The sequence below is a fragment of the Peromyscus eremicus genome, chromosome 20 (genome assembly GCF_949786415.1).
Source record: "Peromyscus eremicus chromosome 20, PerEre_H2_v1, whole genome shotgun sequence".
Lineage (NCBI taxonomy): Eukaryota > Metazoa > Chordata > Mammalia > Rodentia > Cricetidae > Peromyscus > Peromyscus eremicus.
Window position 1 is genome coordinate 4362371 of NC_081436.1, and position 26935 is coordinate 4389305.

Here is a 26935-nt window from a genome sequence, read left to right on the forward strand (position 1 = left end):
GTTGTCTTCTCTTCCCTGGTTTGGGGGGGGCTAGGGTGGCCGTGAGAATGTAAGAGTGGGTGGGGGCTGTGTTTGGCTCCATCTCAGGAGTGATAGCCTAGAGGGCTGGGGAAGCCTGGCTGGGTGAGCTTCAACTCAAAAAGATGTTACAACAGTAGTGCCCTCTGCTGCTCTCCAGTGGTTAGCACATGAAGAGGACAAAGTAGTTGTAGATCATGTTATAAATATTATTTAAAAAACAAGAACAGAACACATACATCGGGTCCCAGGGGTAGAGGAAGCAGTGGTGGAGCCCCAGGGCCAGGTCAGGCAAGAGCAGGCACTGATGCTAGAGGGTGAGGACCCTGCCCTCTGCCGCCCAGGCTGTGTCCACCAGCCTGTCTCTCCTGGAAACCCCTTCTCACACTTCTTAGCTACTGGCATCACCCACCCCATGTGATATAGACTGCCCATCTCTGGTCTGGGGCTAAGGGCAAGGACTGCACTAGTTTCTGAGAACTAGGGGACCCTTGAACACCAAGAGCAACCTTGAGAGGTGCTAACAGTAGTGTGTTAGGGTGGGTAACTTTAGGGAAAGTGGACACAGACCAGACAGACGAGGAGTCTGAGGCAGATGGTGAGGATGGCCCTGGGGCCACTGCCTCACTAAGTCCCAAGGCAGAAAGTAGCTCGTGGGGTCATTGGTGGTCATCCAGCTGCTGTAGGAGTGTCCGCCTCCGCCTCTCCAGCTCCCCCTCACTCAGCTCGCTTTCCGATGTGTCCCAGCCTGTCTGTTGAGCAAAGGTGTGGCTTACCTGAGCCCCCTGGACAGTGTGTCACAGGCTGGGGCGAAAGCCAGGTCCATCCATTCACCTTCTCCTTCTTGATTCCAAAGCCTGGAGAGCGGTTGGGGAGCTCTGCCTGCCGGAGCTCCCTGTCCTTGTCCTGCTCTTGTTCCCTGTCTTCACTCTCCTTCCCAGCTTTCTCTTCGGGGTCCGTCTCACTCTCAGGACTGTTCTGTAAGAGTTCAGAGCCCATCTGAGCGACGACTGAGCAGCACCGCTGGAAGGCAGATAAAATGGACTCCAGGACCTCAAGAGTTCTACTCACCGACTTGTGTCTTCTCTTCTTAGTTTTCTTTTTTGGTTTCTTGGCTTTCCGAAGACCATGATCTATAGATTTAAAAAAATCCTTACTAAGTCTCACTGGGGGAAAGAGAAGGCTCATCCTCTTCCCTGCACATTCTTTCTAGACTCTGGCTCCTGGTCTGAAGAAGGCTGAATCTGGCTTCCCTTCCTCCATCCAGCTCCTTGCCCGCCTGGGCAGGGATGGGAAATCTCGCCCGTCGCTAGGCCCTCCCATCTTCCTAAGCCCTCGAGGGGTCTAGGACCTGCTGTGCCTCCACTGAGTCAGGACCACAGGCTCCCAGAAACCGCTTACCCGGCCCAAGGGGAAGGTGGGAGGATGGGGAGCCTGGTCCTCCAAGGGCAGCACCCCCACTTTCTACTGAATCAAGTGAGGATGAGGGTTCAGAGCCAGACTCTGAGGGGTTCCGCCGCCTCCGCTTGGGGGGCCGGAAGGATGGTGGGGGCAGTTCCTCTTCATCTGACTCAGAGCCCTGGACAGACAAGAGACACAGGTCAGCCCAGAGTTCTGTCCTTTAGAAGCCCTCACCTGAGAGCTGGGGACAGGGTCCAGAGCCAAGAAAGGAAACAGTCCAGCCTCACCCACGTCCCTCTACCTGCCGACTCACTGAGGGTGAGTGAGAACGCTTGCGATGGTGTTTCTTGCCCTTTCTGCCATGCTTTCGGCCTTTGGTGTGGAGGTGCTGGCATTCAGTCTGCTAGAGGCAGAGGGAGAGGTGAGAACCTCCCTTCCTGTCCCAGCGAGGCCTGCCTTTTCTAGGATACCCGATTCGGGTGGCCAAGTGCCTTACCTCCAGCACCTGCAGGAACTCTCGGAAGAGCCGGATCCGCTCCGACTCCAGGGTGATCTGCTCAAAGGCTGAGTCGCACACAAAGCGCTCACGGACCTTGAACGGGGAGAGCACTGCTGATCAGACCAGGCCCTGCCTGGCCCAGCTTGGACACGCCACGAGCACTGGGCAGGGCTGGGGCAGAGGAAGGAAGGGAACTGGAGCTGGCCCAGGGCTTGTGCTGTGACTGGGGTGGGCCCTCAGTGGTGGAGAAGCTCCGCTGCCCTCAGGCTTGAGGGTGACTGGGGCCAGGCTGTGCTCCTGACCTCTTCCCAGGCAGTGCCCAGCTCCAGGGCAGGCACGGCCTGCCTCAGCATGCTTCGAAAGGCAGCTTCTCGGCGTCGCGTCCTTCGTGCCTCCTCCTTTTCCCGTTCCCTCTCCCGTGCCTCTGCTTTCTCCAGCAGCTGGGGGCAGAGGGAAACAACAGGGTCAGGCATACATACTGTCAGAGGTCGGAAGGTGGGGTCTGGACTCCGGCCATCATTCCCCAAGCCCAAGATAATCAGCAGGGTAGTGAGAAGGAGCAAGACACTGGGATAAGTGAGAACCACCCAGCCCTGCCCATCCCCTCACACTATTGAAGGTCAGCTTGATGTTGCCTGCGTCCAGCGCAGCAGCCCTCTTGTCAAAGCTTATGACGTGGGCGAAGTCCTCAAAGGCTGTGTTCACCTCCACACAGAAGCCCCGGTCCTGTGGGCACAGCAGTGCGTGAAGGCCAGGGGCACCACAGGCCCAAGACCCAAGGCCAACAGGCAGAGGATCAGGCTGCAGGGCGTTCAAGCCTCTGGCCTCACAGAGGACCCACAAGACTCGTAACACACCTTAGAAACCAGGCCAAGTCCTCATCTCTCAGCCCCTTCCGACCTGTGTGGGTCATGTGGAGCCAAGGAAGTCAAGAAGCTTCTTCAGTCTTGATAGATGACTGAGTTTTGCACAATTACATCTTTTCCTCTGGCCACAGCTGGACCTTCCTGCTGCTCATGGAAGCTGCCACGCATTCCTAACATCTGGGCTGTACCCTCTGCCTCTCGTACTGAGTGCTCACTATGTAACAGGTTCTCTGCTGGGTGCCTGACCCATCTCCTCTAACCCTCTCTTCTGTCAGGTCAGCCTCTCATTTGATGCAGACAAGAGAAATGCAAGCACTTGCCCTGTGGTATCTCAGGTCTCACCCAAATCTGGCTCCAAGCACTACACCCACCCTGACTGCCGAGTTCCTGGAAGAGTTGTTGGCCATCGAGTGTGTCACTCTCCAGCAATATTAAAAACATGCCCACTATCTGAGTGCATGGCCAGGCTCTATTTCTCGTCAAAAAGCCTCCATGTCCCAGTGAAGTTGAGGTGAAAGAGTGACATGAGAGGTAAATGGAACACTGTCACAGGCCAGCTTTCCTGTCCCTCCACACAGACAGCCTCCTCCAGTCTCCCTACTTGCTGATGCCAGGTGCAGACTCTTGCTCTCCCCAAGAGTCAGGCTCCAGCCCTTCCAAGCATACCCTTCTTTCTGTAGGAGTGAGGACACAGCCAGAGGACTCTGGGTATACAGCTCAGTCTACCTCCCTTGAGACTGTGGGCCTCACAGAAACTGATGCTCTCCATTTTGGCTAAACTATCAGGCTTGGATCATGTCTCTGCCCTGCTTCAATGCTGGGGTTGCAAACACACCCAGACTTTATGTGGTGTTGAGGATTCACACTCAAGCCCTTATGCTTGTGCGGCAAGCATCACCTCCCTAGCAGTCCCTCCATAGGGAAGGCTTGACTACATCCTCTTCACTGTCCTCCCAAGGAACACACAGCTCCCTTTACTTAGATAGCCCGCCATCCTGTTTTTAGCTTCTCAAGCTAGCTGTTTCTTTTCCTCACTTTCAATTCCTTGGACACAGCACAGGGAAAAGAAATAAACATTTATCAAGAGTCTGTTATAAGCAAGACACTTGACAAAATGTTTTTTTAAATGTTATTTCTTACAATGTGGTATATAGATTCTCCCCAATTTATAGAGGATAAAACTGAGGCTCAGAAGCACAAGACAAACTTGCCAGAAGTTACTTCACTGTGAAATATATGCAGTACTCTCCTCTCCATGACTCCTGTATTGTGGCCTCTCTAACTTCCCTTGTGTGGACACATACATATGTTCCTGAGAATCGCCCTTATACTATTATTTGTATTATTATTAGTTTCTGTTTTTTGAAACAGGTTTCTCTGTGTAGCCCTGGCTGTCCTGGAACTCACAGAAAGATGGCCTGCCTCTGCCTCCCAAGTGCTGGATTAAAGGTGTGCCCCACCACTGCCTGGCTTTTTTTTACTTACCTGATCTACATTTTCCCTAGCAGTTCCGCCCCTCATCTGCTGATTTCAGACCCATACCACCTGGCTGTTCTAATGCACCACTCCCTCCCACACCCATCGTTAATCTTCTGGCCCAGACCTCCAGTCTCCTATCTGCTCAGGGTCCTGCATTGTCCCAGGAGATGAGACTATGGATGGGCCATGGGAACTGAGATCGCCTGCCCCCAAGCTGGGAGGGAGCGCCAATGAAGGAGTAGAAAGTGGAGCTGTCCAAAATAACTGCTTTCTCAGGTGGTGTAGACAGGAGCCCAGCAGGCCATTCTACCAGTTACTTTGGCTAAATGTTAAGTAATAAAATGTAGCTATATCTCAAGATAGGTATTTATAATTTGCAGGATCACCCTGTGCAAGATATGTTACTTGCTTTATTCCTTCCTGCCCTGGTTGCTTTTAAAAGTTACTTCCCAGGAATGCTTGTCTTCTGCAGCCAGTTCCTGTGTGTGTGTGGGTGTGTGGGTGTGGGTGTGTGTGGGTGGGTGTGGGTGTGTGTGGGTGGGTGTGGGTGTGTGCGCGCGCGCTTTCAAGACAGGGTTTTTCTGTGTAGCTCTGGCTGTCTTGGAACTCGATTTGTAGACCAGGCTGGCCTTGAACTCACAGAGATCCACCCTGCAGCCAATTCTTTCTGCTTACCTCTCACTGCTTAAAATCCTTAGTACTTAATTAAGTGCTGCCACCCACCGCCTGCCTTGCACCTCCCACCCTTCCCTGAACTTCACAGAATGATCTGGCTGTTCTACTTTAGTGGTTCTATCCCACTGAGTTTAAACTTTTGACTTTTTTCTGAAAAGAAAAACATTTTAAATATCCCCATCTTCTTATCTATTTTATTTATCTATAAATGTTAGAGTTCTCGGTCAGACTTGAAAACACTTTTAAACAAGTCCTTGGCAATCTCTAAATTGTTCTTGGTGACCTTGATAACCCTTTGATCAAAACTGAGGTCAGAGGGACATATAAAAAAGGTCACCTTTAAGCCAAGCAGTGGTGGCGCATGCCTTTAATTCCAACACTCGGGAGGCAGAAGCAGGCGGATCTCTGTGAGTTCGAGGCCAGCCTGGGCTACAGAGTGAGTTCCAGAACAGGCTCCAAAGCTACACAGAAAAACCCTGTCTTGAAAAACCAGAAAACAAACAAACAAAACAAAGGTCACTTTTAACTTTTACATTTTTAAATCATTTATTTTGTATGTGTATATGTGGGTATATGTGGGTACCCATGTGCCACGCATGTGAAATTGGTTCTCTCCTACCAATGAGGATTTCTGAGATCCAACTAAGGTCACTAGGCTTGGCGGCAATCCTCTACCCACTATGGCATCTTACCAGCCTAACTTTTTTTTCCCCCCAAGACCACCGGGTTTCTCTGTGTGTGTGTAGCCCTGGCTATCCTGGAACTCACTCTAGACCAAGCTGGCTTGAAACTCAGAGATTACCTGTCTGCCTTCCAAATGCTGGAATTAAAAGTATCCACCACCACACCCAGCCCAACTTTCAACTTTTTTTTTTTTTTTTTTTTTTTGGTTTTTCGAGACAGGGTTTCTCTGTGTAGCTTTGCGCCTGTCCTGGAACTCACTCTGTAGACCAGGCTGGCCTCGAACTCACAGAGATCCACCTGGCTCTGCCTCCCGAGTGCTGGGATTAAAGGCGTGTGCCACCACTGCCCGGCAACTTTCAACTTTTTTAACAAATATTTTTTAATAAAAATTTCCTATAGCACCTCAATGCACAAGAGATACAAGCTTTTCTTCTAGAAAATAAGGGAAGATCAACCTCCAAAATGTGCCACATGTATGTCAAGGAATCTATAGCCTCTTGTCTCACCTGCCAACTAGACCCTGCAATGGCTGCCTGAATAGTAATCCCCCTACCCTCTTCCATCCCTCTAACACGGTCTCTGGCATCACGGTATCAAACCTTTGTATCAAAGAGCACTGATAACAGAACAGGGATGAGTCCAGGGACAAGGGTGAGCTCAAAACTGTAGCTCCAGTACTGTTTTCACTTAAGATCTTGCGTGAGGAGCTGAACTCCCACCTCTTCACTAGCACTTCCCTAAGGACACAAGCAGACTGGGAAGCACTTCATCACCACCACCAGAGTTACCATTTACAAGATAATAATCTAAGCCTCCTCTTGGTTTAGCATCCAAAGCCCTTTGCAAAGCTCTAGTGGGCATGTGGTTCCAGAAAAATAAAGAAAATCCCAGGACAACATGGCGCATCTCACTTCAGAGTAATTTTGAAACATTCAACTCTTGGGGGATTCTTTCAGGTCTTTAGAGATAGGGTCTGTTGTGTAGCCCAGGCTGACCTGCAACTCACCATCCCCCTTCCTCAACCTCCAAGCACTGGGGTTAAAGGTGTGAGCCGCTACACTTGGTTTATTAATTCCACATTAAACAGGTAACTGTATTACAATGCAACATCCGTGGCTTTGGAAGGTGATCTACCTAACAGTACCCCATGTCCCTCTCAACTCAGACACCAAGTCACTATCTTCGGTAACCGGGTGTCCCTTGGTGGAACACTCCCCATTTTTGAGATGAGGAAACTGATGCTTAGAAAAGTTCACACAACACATAAGGGCTTTCACCCCAAGTCCTACTGCTAGTCACCGCATTGGGCTGTATCATCAAACACATATTATTTATTTGACTACTAGAATAGTATTTACTTTTAGAATGTTTGAATTACTATTAGAATTACATGTTAGAATACTATTTACTTCCATAAAGAAATACACTTTTTTCCTTTTGGAACACAAAGCTCCCTTCACTTGCTTACTCACATTTGTGACTCTGACAGACACGGACAACTATTTCTCCAGTAAAGAAAGTGGCAGGGCACCTGGGCTAGTAAATAGCAGCTGGCACTTGCCAGCACTGAGAAGACAGTAAAGAGGAGGGGAGGAGCTCCTCACCCTCTTCCTCTCCCTTAGAGGGCATGGCACCTCATCCAGTGTCCATGGCACGTCTTGTAGAATGAGCCCAGTGCTGCCAGACCACCCAGACTGGTAAGAGACACTGAAGATGCGGATTTTGATGTGCAGCCAGGCACAATGGTGCACACCTATGATCCCAGCATGTGGGAAGTGAAGTGAGGATTGGGAGTTCAAGGCCAGCCTGAGATACATAAGACCTTGTCTCAAAAACCAAAACAAACCACATTTTTGTGAAATCTGATTTTAAAACATTAGCAGTAAGTTCCAAATTCTTCCAAACACCCTACAGGCTGGAAGGAACATGACTGTGGGATATGAGTTTACAATTAGCTGTGCTTGCTTCTCAGGCCTGCTATACCCTTCCCATCCACTTGCCTTTGCTCCTGTAGCACCCCATGCTTACAACATTCTACCTCTCCCACCTACTCGTTCCTGATGGTGAGGTCACTGGGTCACTGTCAACTCTTCTGACTCCTGTCTCTGTAGTAACACTTGCCCCTGGCTAATAGTTCTCAAGTTTGTTTTAGGTCATGAGCTCCTAAGAACATAAGATGATTTGTTGCTTTGGTTTTTATTTTTCTGACACAGGGTTTCAACCTGGCTGGTACTCACTTTATTGCTCAGACTTGCTTTGAACTTGTGGCTGTCCTCCTGCCTCAGCTTCCCAAGTGCTGGGAATACTAATATGCATCACTACATCTGGCCAGAAAAATGTGTCTATTTTCATCCCCAGTGCAAGCTGCCCTTTCCTGAAAAACATTACTTAGGGAGTCCTGGTCTACAGTAGAGCTTACACACCCAGTCTCTGTCCATCCATAACACCAGGTCTCCCTCACCTTAAGAATGTCCTTTATAATCTTCTTCTCATCATGGAATCGAGCCTTCAACTCCTCCACATAGAACTTGAATAAGTCTAGAGGAGTAGAGCCTGCAGAAAGGGAGAGATGGGGGCCTGGCGGGCGGCAGCTTCCCAAGGCCCAGGGTGGGGTCAAGGACAGGACCAGGGAGTGGGGTGCAGAGGCTGGCAGGTAGGAAGCCAGACCAGACAAGGGGAAGCCTGGCTGCCTTACCCGGCTGGCCCAGCATGTTGGCAAAGCGGACATCAGTGCTGACTGCTGGGTACAGCTCCATCCAGGTGGACATGGAGTGCAGCTGCCCTGTCTCATGCAACTCGTCCAGGAAGGTCTGAAGAGGAAAAGGTCAGTGACAGGAGAATGAGATGAGGAGGGAAGCACGGCCAGGAACTAGGGAGGAGGGAAGGGGATGCAGACTTGGACAAGCAGGGGCCTCAGGCAAAGGAGGCAGAGATGAGGAGGCAAAGACACTACAAAAGGAGGAAAATGGATATACAAACAGAATAAGCCAGTCTGCAGGCAGTAAAGCAGAAACCTGCAGGCTGCACAGTTTCCTGACCTGGCTTCAATTTCCTGCTGTGACCAGCTTAGTCAACCCACTACTACTGCTCCCCAGCTGAGGACAAACTGTGTGGCTCCCACCCAAAGGCAAAGACACTTGGTCTAGCTGGCACCCATGTCTGAGGGTGGTACAAACAGCTTGTCTCCCTGAAGGGGCACTAATGCAGAGTGGCCTTAGAGGACGTGAAAGGGGCTGGTCCACAGACCACTCAGAGGCAAGGCACTACAGACTCTGGAGCAGAGCTGAGCTAACTCCGACCCCAGGAGTAGGAAGATACCTGAAAGGCCTCCCGGTTCTTCCGCTGCTCTCGCCGCTCCCGAAGCCGGGCCCGTTCCCGCTCTTCCTCCTCTTCTCTCTCCAGAGCTCGGATATGCTCCTCAAAGCAGATCAGTGCATCTTCTTTGTCCATGTCTACGTGCAGGGAGCAGGCTCAGCAGGCACCGTACCAGTGGGACAGCCCCTCAGACCCCATTTTTTTTTTTTTTTTTTTTTTTGATTTTTGGTTTTTCAAGACAAGGTTTCTCTGTGTAGCTTTGGTGCTTGTCCTGGATCTTGCTCTGTAGCCCAGGCTGGCCTCGAACTCGCAGAGATCCGCCTGCCTCTGTCTCCCGAGTGCTGGGATTAAAGATGTGCACCACCACGGCCCAGCCAGACCCCATTTCTTAAGAATGCTTCCCCTGTGGGTGGCTAGGGGCTCTCATGGGGTGGAGAAAAGGGAAGCAGAACTATTTGGGAGCAGTCACTAGTGGTAGTTCCTGGGGAAAAGTATTAATTGCATGGAAAAAATTAGCAAGTACTCAACTGATGAATTTAGCTTTTAGAAACCACTATATAAACCTAGTTATCTTAGAATCTGAGGCATCACATCTTAGGGAACTGGAAGTCAATCAGGCTTTGATGCAGCTTTAGAGGGTGAATTATTCTGTCAAGACCACAAGCCAGTAATTCCTTACTACAGTTAAGGCCCACAATACTAAGACAGTTTAAGACCATCTTCACATGAGCAGAGATACCGCCACCTCTGAGGATTTCATATTTCTATCCAAGACACACATGTGTGTTCAGGTGTGTTCAGTGGACCCCAGTGCTGGGGGTAGAACTCAGTAGTTTATTTAGCACTTGCCTGAGTACCTAGATTCAGTTCTCAGCACCACAAAATAAAAAAGTTAAAACAAAACAAACAAACAAACAAAAAGATAGAGGCTGATGTAAAATATATGTAAGGTCCAGGGCACCATCCCTACTAAAACATATGTAAGGTCCAGGGCACCATCCCTACTAAAACATATGTAAGGGCCAGGGCACCATCCCTACTAAAACATATGTAAGGGCCAGGGCACCATCCCTACTAAAACATATGTAAGGGCCAGGGCACCATCCCTACTAAAATATATGTAAGGGCCAGGGCACCATCCCTACTAAAATATATGTAAGGGCCAGGGTACCATCCCTACTAAAATATATGTGAGGGCCAGGGCACCATCCCTACTAAAATATATGTAAGGGCCAGGGTACCATCCCTACTAAAATATATGTAGGGCCAGGGCACCATCCCTACTAAAATATATGTAAGGGCCAGGGCACCATCCCTACTAAAATATATGTAAGGGCCAGGGTACCATCCCTACTAAAATATATGTAGGGCCAGGGCACCATCCCTACTAAAATATATGTAAGGGCCAGGGCACCATCCCTACTAAAACGCGTGTGAGGGCCAGGGCACCATCCCTACTAAAATATATGTAAGGGCCAGGGCACCATCCCTACTAAAACGCGTGTGAGGGCCAGGGCACCATCCCTACTAAAATATATGTAAGGGCCAGGGCACCATCCCTAGCACCACCACACAGACAGACACAGCAGCAGACCAGAGGGACGATCTCAAACACTGGACCCCAGAGTCCAAGAGAAGCAGTGACTAAAGGTTAGGGTTTTAGTCAACAGGCAGGGACAGGCTCTGAGGTCTCAGATCAGTGAGCAAAGGGCAGACAGCCAGGCTTACTCTGCAGCTGCTGGTCCTGAGCAAAACTGGGGTTGTCCATGAGGTACTGCTGGGCCTGAGACCATGTGGTCTGGAAGTTGACACTACTCATCCCATCCAGGATGCTCTTCAAGGCCTGGATATTTCGACGCCGAAGCTGCTTGGCTTGTTCCTGGAAAGCGACAGGATAAAAGTGAGGCAGGGCTGGCAAAGGAGATCTGGAAAGAGGAGGTGGTTAGATCTAGGAGGGCCAGACTTGGGACTTTGGTGTCCCAGGAAAGAGGAGGAATTCCAAGTCACAGACCAGGGTCCTCCTTTCCCTCCCCCACCCAGGGCAATTATAGGCCCAGTGCAGAAATTGGGAAGGTAAAAGTTCCACACCAGCTTTCAATTCAGAAGGGATGCTGGCTGAGCAGAGAAATCAACAGCCATGATCCACAGGAAATTAAGGGCTAGGAGAATCCAGCCAGTGACTATGACCATTACCTTCTCCTTCTTAGCCAGGAAGAAGAGGACATCATCATAAACCTCTTTTCGATCCCTCTCAGGGACCACAGCCCAGACCTCCAGGTCCCCAAAGGTCTGTTCTGCCCGCCTGTGGAGCACACGGGCTGTCAGTAGGTAGAAAACAGAACCCTGCACGTGGGTGTTCTCAGGGTTCCTGAGCCCCAGCCCAGCCTAATACAGTCCTCTGACCGGTAGCGGGTGGTGGAGGTCATCCGTTCGTGCTGCTCCAGGAAATGCTGCAGGGTCTGTTTGGCCTCCTTGGCCCTCAGCCGGGCCTCCTCTTTCTCCTCCTTCTCCCGCTGTGCCTTGTAAGCATTAAATGCCTGCTTCTTCTCACTCAGTTTGGGCAAGGCACTGGAGTGGACAAGGTGAAGACAGGGAAGGACACAGCTTGAATCACCCTGCACAGCCCACAAAGCAGGTCTCAGGACATGGGGAAAGGTCTCCATAGCACCAAGCTGGGGATCCATGCACGGACTTAGCATACAGGTGTTCAGAATATGGGAAGGGATGGGCAGAGAGGGGAAGAAATACTGAGCCCTTTTGCTTAGGTGTTCTCAAGTCACCATCAGACACGTCTTGGTAGGGCCTCTCTTCCCTAATTTTAGTTCAGTTCAAGCCAATGCTCATTCACTAAGATCTCACGGCTGTACCTTTCCCTCTTCGCATCCCAGAGCTACTCTAGCTTTTCCTTCTCCTGCATTCCACCCCAGCCACTGGGGCCTGAGTGTTGAGTTCAACATCCTGGCCCCGTTGCTTTCATGAACAAGGGCTATCCCCTTCTACTCAGCCTACCTGTAACGGGGGTCAGTGACTACCATCTTCATGGCCTGTTCCCATGAAGCATTGGAAGGGACAGCCTGGAACAGAGAGGCATAGATCTTGGAGTCTGCTCACCTTCAAACACACCACAGGACCTCCCTAGGAGCCCACACCAAGCACCTTGTCCCTCAGTAGCTCTTTGAAGGCCTGCTTTGCCTTCTCCCGGTTGCTCCAACTGAGGCTGGATCTCTCTGGTTCAGGCCTAGCGTCCTCCTCTTCCTGTGGTAGCCGATGCTGTCCAGTAGAACTGGAGAGGAGAAGGGACTCAGCCACAGGGCCCACAATCCTTAGAGTTTTCAGTGCCCTTCACTCTCAGCGATGTCTTGTCCTTTTCTTGCTCCCCAGGGAGCCCTTCAGAGGTCAAGCTCAGCTCTTCCAATGTCCCTCCCAAGGCTCTGAGGAGAATGAGGCTGCAACACACAGGGGCAGCTCTCACCTGCTGGGACCCTCCTCCCGCTGCAGGAACCCCTGCTCCACAGGCTGGGCAGCCTCCAACACATCACAATCTTCACTTCGACCTGGCTCAGGTTCCAGGAGGGCCATAGGCACTGGGGTGGGACCGGGGGGTATAGGTGGAGGATCGGGCTGTGGCTGAGGTGGCTGTGGCTGTGGCTGTAGTGTCTGCAGCTGCTGGGTCTGCTGTTTTCTGCAGGCAAGCCAAAAGGGTGATGGTATACCAAAGCGAGGACAGCAAGGTAGGGTGGGCCAACTGCTCTAGCTTGGGAAAGACTGGGTCTAAAGCAGCTGACCCCATAAAGAAATAAGACTCCTCCTCCCACTGAGGAAGGATACTGGTGAACCCATTCCCTCCCCCAGGTGCTCCAAGAAGGATACATGGTCAAGTCACTTACCCTGCAGACTCTTGTTTGACTAGGGCTGCAAGGGGAAAAGGTAACAGTCACAGAGTAGCACAGGACTCAGAGTCGCCTTGCCCAGTCTTCCCCTTCTACCTCCAGGGCCCCTCACCCTCCAGGTCATCCAGATCCTTGGGCCGGGTCCAACGGGACTCCTGACTCTGGTTGTTGTAGTAGTATGGCTTCCCTGTGTCTGATTTGTACTCTTTCCAGGGACACTGGGACAGCAGCAGCTGTAAGAGGAGGGTCAGAAGTCATTAGCAGCTGGGCGCTCTCCAGCCTGTCAGGGGAGCTCAGGGGACCCAGGGAACAGAGGACACAGTAGTCTTTAGTTGCCACCTGGCCTTGCCTGAATGGGGAAAAGTGGACTTCCTAAGAGCCTAGGGCGGTAATTCCAAGGAGCATGGAGGTGGTCAAGGATCTTGGGGTCAGAGGAACTACAATAAATATGGTTAGAGACTCAAGGAAGGCCAAGGATTTGGAAAGGTCAGAGAAGCTAAGGGAGGAAGAGCCAGAAAGCCCCACTTAGGACCTCGGCCTTGGACTTGAGCGCGCTGGGCTTCTCCCACACGGACTGCTTGTCCTCAGCGTTGTAGTAGTAGACGCGCCCGTCAGGAGCCACATGCTCACTCCATAAGGCCCTCTGGGGGGAGGCACAGAACCGTGGTCAGGCTCCTTTCCCAAAACCTCTCCTCACCCTCAAGACTTAACCATCAGCCTCCCACTTTCTACCAGAGACCTAAGCTGGAAGCACTCACCGGAGGGCCTGTCCCAGGTACAGCAGCTAGAAAAGAAGCCAAAGGAAACCTACTAAGCCCTTGCTCAAACCCCCATCTTCTCCCCACTCACTCCTCCCTTATTCCGTCCCATAAATACCCCTCTGATCCCATCAACATCCCAAAATCCCTGGCATCCCAACAGGCATGATCCAGCGTGGGCTCCAGTCCATGGTCCCCTCTCCCCTGTGCCCCCCAACCTCCGAGCCTGGGGGGAGCAGGCCCCCAGAAGACTCACAGCTGGCGGTGTCCGCACCCGGAGCCGTCTGCCGAAGAAAGAGGAGGGGGAAGGGTTGGGGCCAAGCCCAGTGGCCCCCCAGGACCCAGGCCATGGGGGATGGAGAAGCAGGCCAGGCCAGGATCTGTGTGTCCTGCTCCCAGGGATCTCGGCCCTCTAACAGTGCTATCCCTCCACCCCACCAGGGCTGTGCACTCAGACCCCACGGGGAGTCGCACAGTGTAGCTCCTTTCTTCCGTTTCCACAAGTGAGAGCATTCTGTTGAGTCAGCTCCTGAGATCCATCTCTTCACAGTAGATGCCAAAATTCTACACCCCACTCAAGACTCCACTACACTGAGCAACAGCACAAGAAGGTGCCACTGCCTCTTTCCGAGGCAAAGAGGATGTGATGTGAAGAAACCCGCTGGCATGTCTAGAACGCGGAGCATCTGAATGAGTGTTCTTTAAGGGTGTGGGGTGTGGCATGAGAGGTGACGAGAGAACATGTTGTCTTTGGCAATGAGCGGGAAATAGACTGCTGAGGACGTGGCCGGCGAGGGTTTGATGTGAGGAAAATTGCCAGGGACCAGACAGACCCAACAGGAGGGAAAGAACAGAGTCCACATCCATGCACTCCAAGTCAGACCCACATGTGCAAGACAGAGCCTGCTTCCTGCTTGTCCCTAGCGCTTACCGCTGCAGTGACAGGTACCGCTGGCATCAGCATCCCTGGCATCATTGGAGGTACCATTCCTGGAATCTATAGATACAGACCAGCAGTCAAGGTTAGAGTCAGTAAGAGCTAGCCAGACCAGTCTCTGAGTATGCCCTCGCCTGGGGCATACTCTCAAGCAATCTTCAGGTTCTGGACACTCAGCATGCCTGAGTGCTGTTTGAATCATTCAGCAGATAAATCCATAGGAGTCTGGCCCGAAGCTTCCTTCCCCCCCATTTCTAAAGCCCCAATGCTTTTCCCAGCTAAAGATCTCCCCGTGGAAAGAACAAATTACCTGTGTGAGTGGTGGTGGTGCCCCCATTGGCGGAAGCATTGGGGGCAGTATGCCAGGTGGCATGGGGGGAATGGCTGGTGGTCTCTGACTCATAGGGGGCAGCCCCATTGGAGGAAAAGGAGGTGGGATCCCTGGAGGGGGCATCTAGAAATGAGGAAAGAAAAAGCCACTAAACAGAGCACACTGTCTTCTTACGGCAGAGACCACCTATCTCAGGCACTACCCAGTCCTCATCCTGGCCCAGAGGTGATTCCAAGGCTTTCATTTGAGAAGTAAAAGGCATAAAACTGTCTCCCTCTTCACTACTGAGGAAGACAGCTAACTGAGGAGCTCCTAGGCATAATGGCACACACACAGCTTCCTAAGCAGGGGAAGGAAAAGGACACAGGAACAGTACCAGTCTGGGGAGGCTGTACTCCCCCCAGAGACCTTCAGGTGAAGGGAGAAGGCTGGGATCCCAGTCTCCTGCCTCCCGTTCTTTCTAACTCACGACCACCAATGCTATTCCAGCCCGAACTCAGAGGCTTTCATAAAGAGAAGGTAAGGAATAGTGAAAGAGAAAGAAGCCTCTCCAGCCCTCACCCACTGGAGGTCTCCCCTTCCATTTCTCCAATCTTCAGCCCCCTTGTGTCCCAAGGACAAAACAAAAAGGGAGAACTGTCACTTATGGACTAGAGCTTTAACAGCAGCTCTCCCCACCCAGCGCTCAACACCACCCACCTTCCAAATACCAAAAGGGTGTGTGTGTTACAGGTCCTTGCTGGCAACGCAGCAGTGGGAGGTGGGGGCTGAGGGTGCAGGCTGGAAAAGCCAAGCCCAGGGAAACACATAAAACTTACGAAGGGTGGTGGCATCATGGGGGGCCCCGGTGGGAAGGGGGCAGGCGCTGCTGGGGGCCGGGGACCAGAATCGGGAACCGACTGTTGAGGGAGAGAAAAGTCATAGGACCCAGGATGGGCACAGAGATGGACTTTTGCAGAAGGGAAGCAGAGGGATGAAAGAGAAACACAAGTTCAGGAGGGAGTTTCCACGCCCCATTTCCTGCCCATCCTGAGCCTGAGCCCTGCAGAGCTCTGCTCTCCAGTGCTAGCCAGAGCACCAGCTGACGGAGCCCTTCATGTCATCTGTATTCTGGGAGTTCCCATTTTGCCAAAGCCACAGCAGAGGCACAGAAGGCTCTATTACAGGCATCTGGCTCTTCCCATGACATCAACCCATCCTCCTGCACGTCTCTCAAGCCAGTTAGGGGTATGTCTTCCCTTGGTCAATTCACTGGTTGAAGATTCAATCCAAAGCTGTTGGTCCTTTACAGCCCTAGTGCTTTACAACCAGCTTCCTTCTAACCAGACTCTATCACTCATCCACCTGCTCCCACTTCTACTCCCAAACACCAACCGGACCGTCCTCCACCCGATGGCTACCCCCCTTCCTTTACAAACCCTGAGCATGGACACAGGCCTGCACAGTCCAAGTGTTCCTGTCTTCCCTCTAACAGCTGACCACATGACACTATTTAAAGTGGTTTTCTCCACTTTCTTCTCTATCTGACCCCCTTCCTTACTTTCCTCATGTACACAATTTTATTACAACGTTTGCCTGGGTATGTTTTGCCCTACTACAGGGTGATGCCATTCCACAGAAGCAAGGATCACATGACTTGTTAAAAGCTGGATTCCTGGTACCTGCCGCAGGGTCTGGCACATAATAGATACTCAATAAATACTGAATGAATTTTTTAAAACAAATGATGCAAATTTATATATAGAAGTTTCCAATTCTAAAATGTCATTCTCTCTATAGAAATTACAGATGTATAAAATGATAGATGTACAAAGTCTTCATTTTTAAAAACACAGATGAGAATAAGCTTAACTATCCATCAGTAAAGATTCATCATACACAAACATAAAATGGAACACTACACAGTCATAAATGAGAATGAGGAAACTCATTACTAAGATACGGATCAATGTCAAAATCTTTTTTTTTTTTTTTTTTTGGTTTTTCGAGACAGGGTTTCTCTGTGTAGCTTTGAGCCTTTCCTGGATCTTGCTCTGTAGACCAGGCTGGCCTCAAACTCACAAAGATCCGCCTGCTTCTGCCTCCCAAGTGCTGGGATTAAAAGCGTGTGCCACCACCGGCCGGCCAATGTCAACATCTTAAGATACACTGGTAAGTTGGAGGGAGGCAAGGTGCAGTGAAGCTTTATCACATGTATAAACATCGGTGATAAGAGAAACAAAAGAAGGAGAAAAGGCTCTTCACAGTATGCCATTTTGTGTCTTATAAATATGCACCATATGGCTTTATTACCTGCTCAAAAATATTTGGTGGTGGGGGCAGCTGGAGACATGGCTCAGCAGTTAAGACACTTGCCTGCTCTTCCTGAGGACCTGTCTGGTTCCCAGCACCCACATGATAGCTCACAACTATATATAACTCCAGTTCCAGGGGATCTGACATATTTTATGGCCTCCATAAGCACCAGGAACAGACACACATGTAGGCAAACACTTAAATACACAAAATAAATCTTTTCTTTTTCAAGTATTTTGGGGACTAGAGAGATGGCTCAGTAGGTAAGAGCACTTGCTGCATGAGTATGAGTTTGGATGCCAGAACACACACACGCACAGGCACACAAGCTGTGCATGGCTGTAACCACAGTGCAATGGAGGGCTGAGACAAGAAAATCATTAGAACTTGCTGGATGTCAGCCTAACTCAGTGAAAGGCCCTGTCTCTAGCAAATAAGGCAGAGAAGGATGGATAAAATGCTTGCTACTTTCCTCTGGCCTCAGTGCATAGACAGACAGACACATTTATTGTTTTGTGTGTTTGTTAGTTTTTAAGACAGGGTCTCACTATGTAGCCCTTGCTCATTCTGTAGACCAGACTAGCATAGAACTCAAGAGATCCTCCTACCTCTGCCTCCGAGTGCTGGGATTAGAAGTGTGCCTGCACCCAGCTCACACACTTCTTAAAAAGGTGAAGATGGAGCTAAAAGGCGTTTCTTCTTCCTAACTGGAAGCTGAGAAGCAGCACAGGAGTTCTAGGGAGAGGCAGTAGCTTGGATGAACAGGAGCCACCCTATAACTGTTTCTCAGCTAACCTATCCCGAGGAGGCCTGGGCAGTTAAAAATGCTTTCTAACCTTTATTTCTAGAAATATCTGTCTTTTACCTTGTCCTAAGTAGTTATGTGCCAAGCTACTACAATTGACCCCATTCTCTACCTTCAACTAAGGGCACTGTTCCTGTCCTCTGGAAATCTTATCTGTATAGAATGTCAGAAACAAGTTGCCACGGGAGGAAATCAAAATTTGTCTTCTACTCTTCCACCCTGAGCTACTTTAACCTGCCAAGTCATCTTTGAGTCTTATCAGGCCCTGCCCACATTATCCAGTCCTGCCCAAGACAGAGACCTGGGGGTTACTATCTACAGTGTCCTCAATAATACATCCTAAGTTCTCTTAGCTTTACCTCCAAAAGATTCCTTCAGTCCTGGTACATTTCATTTTTTTCCTCAACCCACTTTTCCATCTGATCTACTATGTGACCTCCCAAACTCTTCTCCTCTTATCCACTTTTTAAAAAGATTTATCATATATACAGTGTTCTGCCTGCATGTATACCTGCAGGCCAGAAGAGGGCACCAGATGTCATTACAGGTGGTTGTGAGCCCCATGCAGGTGCTGGGAAGTGAACTCAGGACCTCTGGAAGAGCAGCCACTGCTCTTAACCGCTGAGCCATCTCTCCAGTCCCCTCATATCAACTTCTACCTGTACCTACAATACACTCTTCAAAATGTACTTCAGACCCATAAGCACCTGCTTAGAACAGTCATTTCCTACTGTTCTGAGAGTGAACAGCAAAGCCCTATCCAGCTAGGTCGAGGAGGCTGCCAATGACCTTGCCAGCCTCTTCCATACCCATCTTCTGTGCTCCAGCCAGACTCAGGCTTCCTCCCATCTCAGGCATTCCCCTGTGCACAGAGCACCTCTTCTACGTTCTATACACACTTCACAGCCAACACACATTGCCAACCCACCGCACTAGCCCAAGCCTTCCTTCATATGCTCAATACCAACCCTTTCCTGTCAGGAGTTCCCACTGGAAGTTTACAGGCATTAATTAGCATAACTCCAAACGTGCTGTCTCATGTGGCACTAAGACATACTCTACTAAACATGGATACTCACATGTTAGATTTAATGAACTAGAACATCTAGTGGAACTCCACTAAAATGGAAACAGAGGCAGAGGTAAACTGAGCACAGTGGCTCAACACTGTCATCCTAGCACTTGGAGATAGAAGATGATCCAGAGTTGGAGGCCACTGTGGGCCATGTAGTGAGTACCAAGCCAGCCCGGGCTGCTGAGACTCTGCCTCAAAAAATAAGTAATAAATGAGTTGGTGAGATACCTCGGTGGATTAAGGCACTGGCTTTCAAGCCTGAGGACCTGCATTTGATCCCTGGGACCCACATGGTGGAAATAGAGACCCGACTTCCACAACTTCTCCTCTGCCCTTCTCACATGTACTATAACACACGTGCATTCATCCAAAATGAGTAACAGAAATTTCAAAAAAAAAATTAAGGTGGGGCAGTTGTAAGCTGGAATGGACGCTTGTTTCTTGACTTGAATAGTCTTGGTAAGTCCCACCAAACTTAAGGGCCACTGGTAAGGCCTACCATCAAGAAAACACAATTTAGAGCTGGAGGAGACCCTGAAAATCGCCCCAAATGCACGCTCCCCAACCTTGAGACAGGGCATTACTCTGTAATGAGGCTGTCCTAGAACTCACTGTATATTCTACTCAAGCTCTAGCCTCAAATTTGCAAGAAAACAACCCTCTTACCTTAGCCTCCCAAGTGCTAGGATTATAGACAGGTGCCAACTTTTGTTTTTAGTTGTATAGCCTACACTAGTTTTAAACTCCTGATGCTCTTGTCTCCACCTCCAGCACAGGAGTGCCACCACACACCAATACTTCTCTCCTGTCACATGAGTAAAGTAAGACCGTACTGGCTAACTAAAGTCTCATAGCTAGTGAGATGAGCCCCGACTGAATCTGATTTGCCTCCCTTAGAAGCACAATGGCTGCCAGAGAAAGCAGGTATTTTTCATACCAACCTTCCCTGCAACTCCAACCTCATCTTAAGAATGTGTACAGTGGTGCCAGGCAGTGGTGCCAGGCAGTGGTGGCGCACACCTTTAATCCCAGCACTCGGGAGGCACTCGGGATCTCTGTGAGTTCAAGGCCAGCCTGGTCTACAGATCGAGATCCAGGACAGGCACCAAAACTACACAGAGAAACCCTGTCTGGGGAGCGGGGAAGAGAATGTACAGTAGTGCCTATTGCCTACCCCATAAAATCCCTCAACTTACAGTCAGGTGCTGGTGGCACATGCCTTTAATTTAGGAGGCAAAGGCAGATCTCTATGAGTTCAAGGCTAGCTGGGTCTACATAGCAAATTCCAGGACATCCAGAGCTACACAGAGAAACCCTGTCTCAAAATAAAAAATAAATTAGTAAGCTGGGCATGATGGCATATGCCTTTAATCTCAACACTTGGGAGGCAGAGGTAGGTAGATCAGACTGGCCTCGATCTCTGAGTTTGAGGCCAGTGTAATCTAGCGAGGGAGTTCCAGGATAGCCAGAGTTAGGCAGAGCAACCGTCTCGAAAAACAAAGAGCTTTTTTTTTTCTTCATCTACCATCCAAAGTCTTTCTATACAACCAATCCCACACTCTGGCCCAACCCGAGTCCAGGGCTTCTCAGTTCCTTTCTGTACAGGAACAGTTCGATTACCCTCTTGTTTTGTTCAAGACGATCGTGTTCCTTTTACATTATTGCACACCCCACATATACAGTCTATGTCCTTTCAGGATAGAGTGCACCACTTTGCAGAGTGGCATGTCCCTCTAAGAGTGTTTACTGGGCTTCTGAAATTACCCACCTCTCCACTGCAGTGCGGAGTTCCCTACATTTCAGAAGTGAGCTTTCTTTTTCTTTTTCCATTTCATAATGTTTGAAGACATGTGGGGTCACATGAGCACGTAGAGACCCAAAGCAATGTTGGGAATCATCCTTGATCAATCTTCCACCTCATTCCCTGAGGAAAGCAGTCTCTCAATCAGACCCAGAGCTCACTGATGCAGCCAGCCTTACTAGATGCCCTGCTCTGGCAGTCCAGTCTCTGCCCTCAAAGGCTAGAATTACAGGGAGGTGGGTATTTTTGTAGGTTCTGGGTAGGCAGCACAACAAGCATTTACTAAGCCATCTCCTGGGCTGGGTTTTCTCTTTTTTAAACTTCCCCAATTGCCTAGATAGGGCTCTCCACCTGAAATGCTTTGATGAAACACGGTCTGATCCCTAACCTTGGTGGGGCTTTTCATACAACCTAAAACACTGTTTGCAGAGCATAGCCTGTGATAGAAACATGTAGAATAGCAGAGATTCTTTGGCTTAGGGAAAGGGAGCTGGTATCAAATACTCATGTAGGAAAAGTTACATGACAGAAAGCTGTGTGTGATCATCTTCACACTGGATGGAGACTTCTGGCCTATTTCAACCAGTTACCCAGGGAAGACGGAGCAGGGGGATGAATGTAAATGACTATGGAACTTTCAGAGCCTTCCCTTCCCTGTACTGTCCTTTCTTTCCTCAAACACCTGCTCCTCTCACTGGCCGCAATACCAGTACAATTCTGGGTCGCTAACACTTTTGTGAACTCTGAAGTGAACAGTGCAAGAGGACAGAAGGAAAGAAGCCGAGAGAAGCGGACCTGTTGAGTTTCCCTGAACAGAACACACATTTAGGGGCTGGGGAGTGACAGTGAAATTGAGACCAGAGACCAGGGGAAGCATCCTGATACAAGATGTAATCAAGTCCCAGCCTTCACATCTAAGGGGCATCTCAGAACTGAGCATTCAGAAGAACAAAGAGAGAACAAGACAAGAATGGAGAAACAGAGGGGACAGAAGTAACAGCTAATGGTAACGGTTGCTTGTCACGAGCCAGACTCACACCAAGCGTTCACTGAATCTGCACAACCATCACCGCCTGAGGTTCTGACAGACTACTCACTTGACTATGGTCCTAAGAGGTTAACTGGTAGAGGCAGGTTTGGAATCCAAGCAGTTGGACCCCCTAAAGCAGCATCCCGGAAGGAAGGATGGTGCCACAGATGACATTTCTTAGCCTCATCTTTTCCTCCCAATCCTCACACAATCCTGAGATTCTCAGATAGCCAAGTGATCCTAGGTTGGCCTGGTCTGACTCACTCTCCCTCACTGAAGGAACTGTTATAAAATGAAGGCTAGGGATGTATTTCTCAGAAAGAGGCAGCCATCATCAGAAAGAAACATCGGGGTTGGGAATGTAGCTCAGCAGTGGAGCATTTGCCCGGCATTACCCTGGTTTCAACACACAGTGGAGTCTCCACTGACCTGCTGAGCCCCTCAGGACCAGCCCCTCCCCCAACCCCTTCCGAGCCTCTACTAGATGTGTAAGCCCTAGCATTTCTTCAGCTCCCCCCAAGAGCCTGGGGATCTTTCTAGAATATAACTTCTTGTTGTTTCTGATCCCCATCACCTCTTCACTCTCCTGAAGAACAGAATCTTATGTTACTTCTGGCTCTCATCTTTGGGAGCCAGAGTTCATTCACCCTCCTCTATTTACAGAGTTCTCCCATTCCTCCAACAGGATTCCCAAGACCCAGGCCCACCAGGACGAGGCCATGAAAGGTTTAAATTTCCTCCTACCCGCAAATCCCAGGGAATTTTTCCCAGTCCAGCTGAAGGATTCCTCTCCAACTTCACGCTCCCCGAATCCTAGAACCCACTGGCCTTAAATTTCCTCCTCAAAACCCGCCCCCTTTCGGAACTGATGGAGATTCAGTAGATCATTTTCGCCCATTTTCCTTTTTAAGAGTCAATGGGAAATCCGAGGCCCAAAGAAAGGGAGTGTGACTCGCCCAAGGTCACACATGGTTATTAGTTTGTGGAAGGCTGAGCCAGGGCTGGGACCCAGGGGCCTCTCTGCTCGTCCATTCCTTGGACTAGCTACTCCAGCTCTGAGGTGGAAAACCAGGAGCCTCTCTTTCCTCCAGCAGCCCTCTCCTCACCTCAGGAGGCAAGGTCTTGTGAACGGGTGGAGCAAGAAGGGAGTCGGTCCCCTCCGGCCCTCGGTGGGCACCCGGGGCTTGGAGAAGCCAGCCTGGGTCTGGGGGAGGGGCCCGGGGCACGCCAAGTAGCCCAGGAGAGGTCCCTGCGGCCCCCACCTCCCGCCCTCTCTCTTCCCCGACCTCTCCCCACAGGACCCACCCTTCCTTCCCTCCATCCCCGTCCCCTCCTCCCGCGGAGCCTCGCAGCTCCCCGTCCCCTCCTCGGCCCCCCGGCCGCACACCCCCCCGCCATGCTCCATAATGGCCTCCCCGCCCCTTCTACCCCCACTCCCCGCCCCCACCCCCCTCCCGGGCTCCTCTTCCTCACCCCTCGGGCCCCTCGCCCTCCCTCAGGGTCCCGGGCACCCCGGCGGCCCCCCCGCCTCCCCGGCCCGAGCCCGGGCCGCAGGGGGCGCTGTGGGACAGCCCCGGGCCTCTCCACCCCCGCGCGGGGACGTTACCATGCCAGAGCCTCAGAGCAGCTGGGCCGGCTCGGCCCACTCGCCAGTAAAAACAGTTCTGATTGGCCGGGCCTCGGCCGGGAGGGCGGGGCCAGTGGGGGGTCGCACCCCTTCGTGGCCGGGGCTCCGGTTGCTCTCGCCGAGGAGCGGAGCCCCCCAACCGGCCCGGTGTGCCCGGCCCGGCTCCGCCCCCGGCACGGAGAGCCAGGCCCCGCCCCTGCGCGCAAGGTCCTGGCCCCGCCCCCCAGGGGGCGGGGCGCGCCTGCTCCCGCCTCTGCCCGACCGCGCGCCCGCCGGGCTGCGCACAGCGGCGGCGCCCGGCTCAGCCCCGCCGCCCGCGCCTCCGAGGCCGCCGCCCGCCTGCAGGGCACCATTGTGCTCCACCGAGCGGGGCTTTTGTGGTTTTTTTCTTTCCTGTGCATTGTCTGCACTTTTTATGGCGTTAATTCAAAAACTATTCACTGAACACCTGTTCCAGGAACCACGTGGGTGCATGGGGTGCGGCCGACACATGCCCTGAACCCCGCCTGGCCCGTTCTGGCGTGCACACGGGCCTTCTCGTTTAACCCCGAGGTTACTTTTGGAATCTGGCTCCACAACGTTTATAATGTGAGATAAATGTTCGGTTGTGCAGATAAGGAAACTCAAAGCCACTTGATGGGTGTGCTGAAGGTCTTGGGCTGGTAACTGACGCCCGCTAGCCAGGGCTGGATGCAGAGCACCTCTTTTCTCCCCAAAATCCGAGTGAAGACGTTTCCTGTTTCCTCTGTGAATACTGGTGCCGTACTCGATCCTCAGCACCATGGCAGGTTCCTGAGCCTGAGTCAGGAAAACACACCTTGATGTCTCACCTTTATCAATAGTTGTGTAAAGTTTCTTGGATTCCTCAGGCAGGACATCAGGGGGAAGGGAAAACTGAGGAGGGAAAGGAGCCCCTCTCCCTGGGTCCTCATAGCCTTTCCTGAAGCCATCTCAAGTAACCTCAAGTAGCTCTCCCTTTTTCTTGTTTTTATATCATGTGTTGAGGGGCACACGGGTGCCCATGCGGAGGTTAGAGGACAATTTTCTGGAGTGGGTTCTCTCCTTCCTCTCTTTGGGCCCTGGGAATTGAAATCAGGTCATCAGGCTCGGTGGCAATTGGCTTTACCCACTGAGCCATCTCTCCAGCCTCTCCCTTATTTTTTTTAAAAAAGAACGTGTGTGTGTGTGTGTGTGTGTGTGTGTGTGTGTGTGTGTGTGCTGTTGCAAGCATGTGAAGTCAGAAGGTAACCTGTAGGAATCATGACCGTTCTCTCCTTTGACCATGACCGGGGATCAAGCTCCTGTGGTCCGACCCGGCAGCAGTCGCCCTTACCTTCTGCGTCCTCTCCCTTATCTTGATACACTCTCATTTGTCCTGATAGTTTTTTCTGCAGCGTAGTCAAGCGTCTGGCTTGACCTGCCTGGACATACCTAAGGGGGACAGAACTAAGGCTCCTGGCAGCAGTGTTGGGCATCACCCCACCCCACAACTAACAGTTTAACAGTGTCTAGACTGCCCCAGACCTAGTCTAGGAGTTTACAAGCCTTTTTGGAGCACAACAGAAGTGGTTCAGAGATTCCATGAGGTGGTTGTTGTTGTTGTTGTTGTTGTTTGTTTGTTTGTTTGTTTTGGGTGTTGTTTTTTGGTTTTGGTTTTGGTTTTTGGTTTTTGGTTTTGGGAGACAGGGTTTCTCTGTGTAGTTTTGGTGCCTGTCCTGGATCTCGCTCTGTAGACCAGGCCGGCCTCTAACTCACAGAGATCCGCCTGGCTGTGCTTCTAAGTGCTGGGATCAAAGGAGTGTGCCACCAGCGCCCAGCTACAATTTTTTTTTAGTTAGGTCTCTCGCTGGTCTAGAACTCACAAAGGAGACTAGCCAGTGAGCCCAGGGATCTGGCTGTCCCTGTGACCCAGTGCTGGGTTTACAGCTGACCCTATCATGCCTAGCCTTTTCACTTGGGTTCTGGAGAGTTCAGGTTCTTGTGTTTGCAAGGCAAACCCAGCACAACTGAGCTGTTAGGTTTTATATTTATTTTAGTGAGGCATTTGAACACAAAAACACATGGTTTTGTTGTTGCTATGTGGTTTGGGGCTTCACTTTTCTTTTTCTTTCTTTTTTTTTTTAGACAGGGCCTCAGTATGTAGCACAGGTTGACCTAGAATTTACTATACAGCCTAGGCTGGCCTTAAATTCACAGTCCTGCCTCTGCCTCCCGAATGCTGGAATTACAGTATGAGCCATCGCTCTGGGCAGACAGTTTTTTTTGTGGGGGTGGCGGGTTCAAGACAAAGTTTCTCTGTATAGTCTTAGCTGTCCTGGCTTTGAACTCAGAGATCTGCCTGCCTCTGCCTCCTGAGTGCTGGGAGTAAAGGCGTGCCCACCACCGCCCAGCAAGACAAGTAGGTTTTTTTTGTTTTGTTTTCGTTTTTTTTTTTTTTTTTTTGGTTTTTCTTTTAAAGATTTAAATGAATCTTTATTATGTATACAATGTTCTGCCTGCGTGTATGCCTTCATGCCAGAAGAGGGAACCAGATCTTATTATAGATGAGCCACCATGTGGTTCCTGAGGATTGAACTCAGGACCTCTGCAAGAGTAGCCAGGGCTCTTAACCTCTGAGCCATCGCTCCAGTCCCCAAGACAAGTGGTTTTTTGTTTTTTTTTTTTTTTTTTGGTTTTTCGAGACAGGGTTTCTCTGTGTAGCTTTGCGCCTTTCCTGGAACTCACTTGGTAGCCCAGGCTGGCCTCGAACTCACAGAGATCCTCCTGGCTCTGCCTCCTGAGTGCTGGGATCAAAGGCGTGCGCCACCACTGCCGACTAAGACAAGTGTTTTTAAAGGTCAAATAAATATATTAAAAATTTTTTCAAGATGAACAGCAGACCCTTGCTATGTTTATCTTCTCCCTGGAAACAACCTTTTTCACATCTTTTAGAGGTGTTTCTGTTGTGGTTCTTTTGGATTGTTTTTTGTTGTATTGTTGTTATTTGTTTGTTTTGTTTGGAATATCTACGTCCCTCTTCCAGCTTCATTCCTTCCCACAGGGTGGGGAATCCAAGAAGATACCCTGACTCAAAGCTACTTCCTTATAGATAATACTTTGAATGCAGGGAAAGTGTAAATCCCTACGCAGTTTCTTGTTGGATTCCCACATCCCTCCTCGGGGAGATCTTGCAGATGATGTGGGCGTCCCTGGGCCTGGGGAATAACCAAGGGCAGCCAGAGGCCACCGACCCCATGTGAGGTGCTCTCACGGCAGGACGGAGCTCAGAGGGAGGCCAGGGGCTAGGCACTGCCACTTTCTACTGCACAATTCTGGAGAGTCCAGAACTCTCATTTAGAACCTGGCCTGCCAGGTGCGGGGTTGTTTTTTGTTTTTTTTTTGTGAAACTAAATTTTAGAATGTGTTTTACTTAACAGTTTCGTGGCTTATGGTGTTGAAATATTTAGAAT

The 26935-nt window shown here is 50.6% G+C and overlaps 1 protein-coding gene across 12 annotated transcripts; it reads right to left on the reverse strand.

The window, feature by feature from the left end:
• Positions 1-206: 206 nt before the first annotated feature.
• On the reverse strand, positions 207-23580 carry Prpf40b (pre-mRNA processing factor 40 homolog B). Of its 12 annotated transcripts, none has more exons than XM_059247685.1 (26): positions 23466-23580; positions 15672-15752; positions 14833-14976; positions 14517-14582; positions 13842-13869; positions 13586-13611; positions 13360-13470; positions 12940-13060; positions 12825-12849; positions 12410-12619; positions 12094-12220; positions 11947-12011; positions 11341-11505; positions 11131-11239; positions 10666-10816; positions 8941-9074; positions 8318-8432; positions 8084-8175; positions 2528-2644; positions 2221-2358; positions 1916-2011; positions 1733-1819; positions 1420-1597; positions 1090-1151; positions 853-996; positions 207-770 (listed from the first exon to the last, which is right to left on the reverse strand). In XM_059247685.1, exons 1-26 carry the CDS (start codon positions 23466-23468, stop codon positions 678-680), a joined length of 2688 nt encoding a protein of 895 aa, XP_059103668.1. In that variant the 5' UTR covers positions 23469-23580; the 3' UTR covers positions 207-677. The 12 variants fall into 12 exon arrangements, with proteins under 12 accessions (XP_059103668.1, XP_059103664.1, XP_059103666.1 ...); XM_059247681.1 differs by having other exon boundaries at positions 853-1017; XM_059247683.1 differs by having other exon boundaries at positions 1721-1819.
• Positions 23581-26935: the final 3355 nt, after the last annotated feature.

What these genes read in the sequence shown, in the direction of transcription:
- Prpf40b (XM_059247678.1), bottom strand. An exon ending in CGCTCAAGTCCAAGGCCGAG is followed by an intron (nt 13,061 to 13,359) that starts GTCCTAAGTGGG and finishes CTCCTCTTACAG; the next exon opens with CTGCTGCTGTCCCAGTGTCC. An exon ending in TTATAAAGGACATTCTTAAG is followed by an intron (nt 2,645 to 8,083) that starts GTGAGGGAGACC and finishes CTGTGCCCACAG; the next exon opens with GACCGGGGCTTCTGTGTGGA.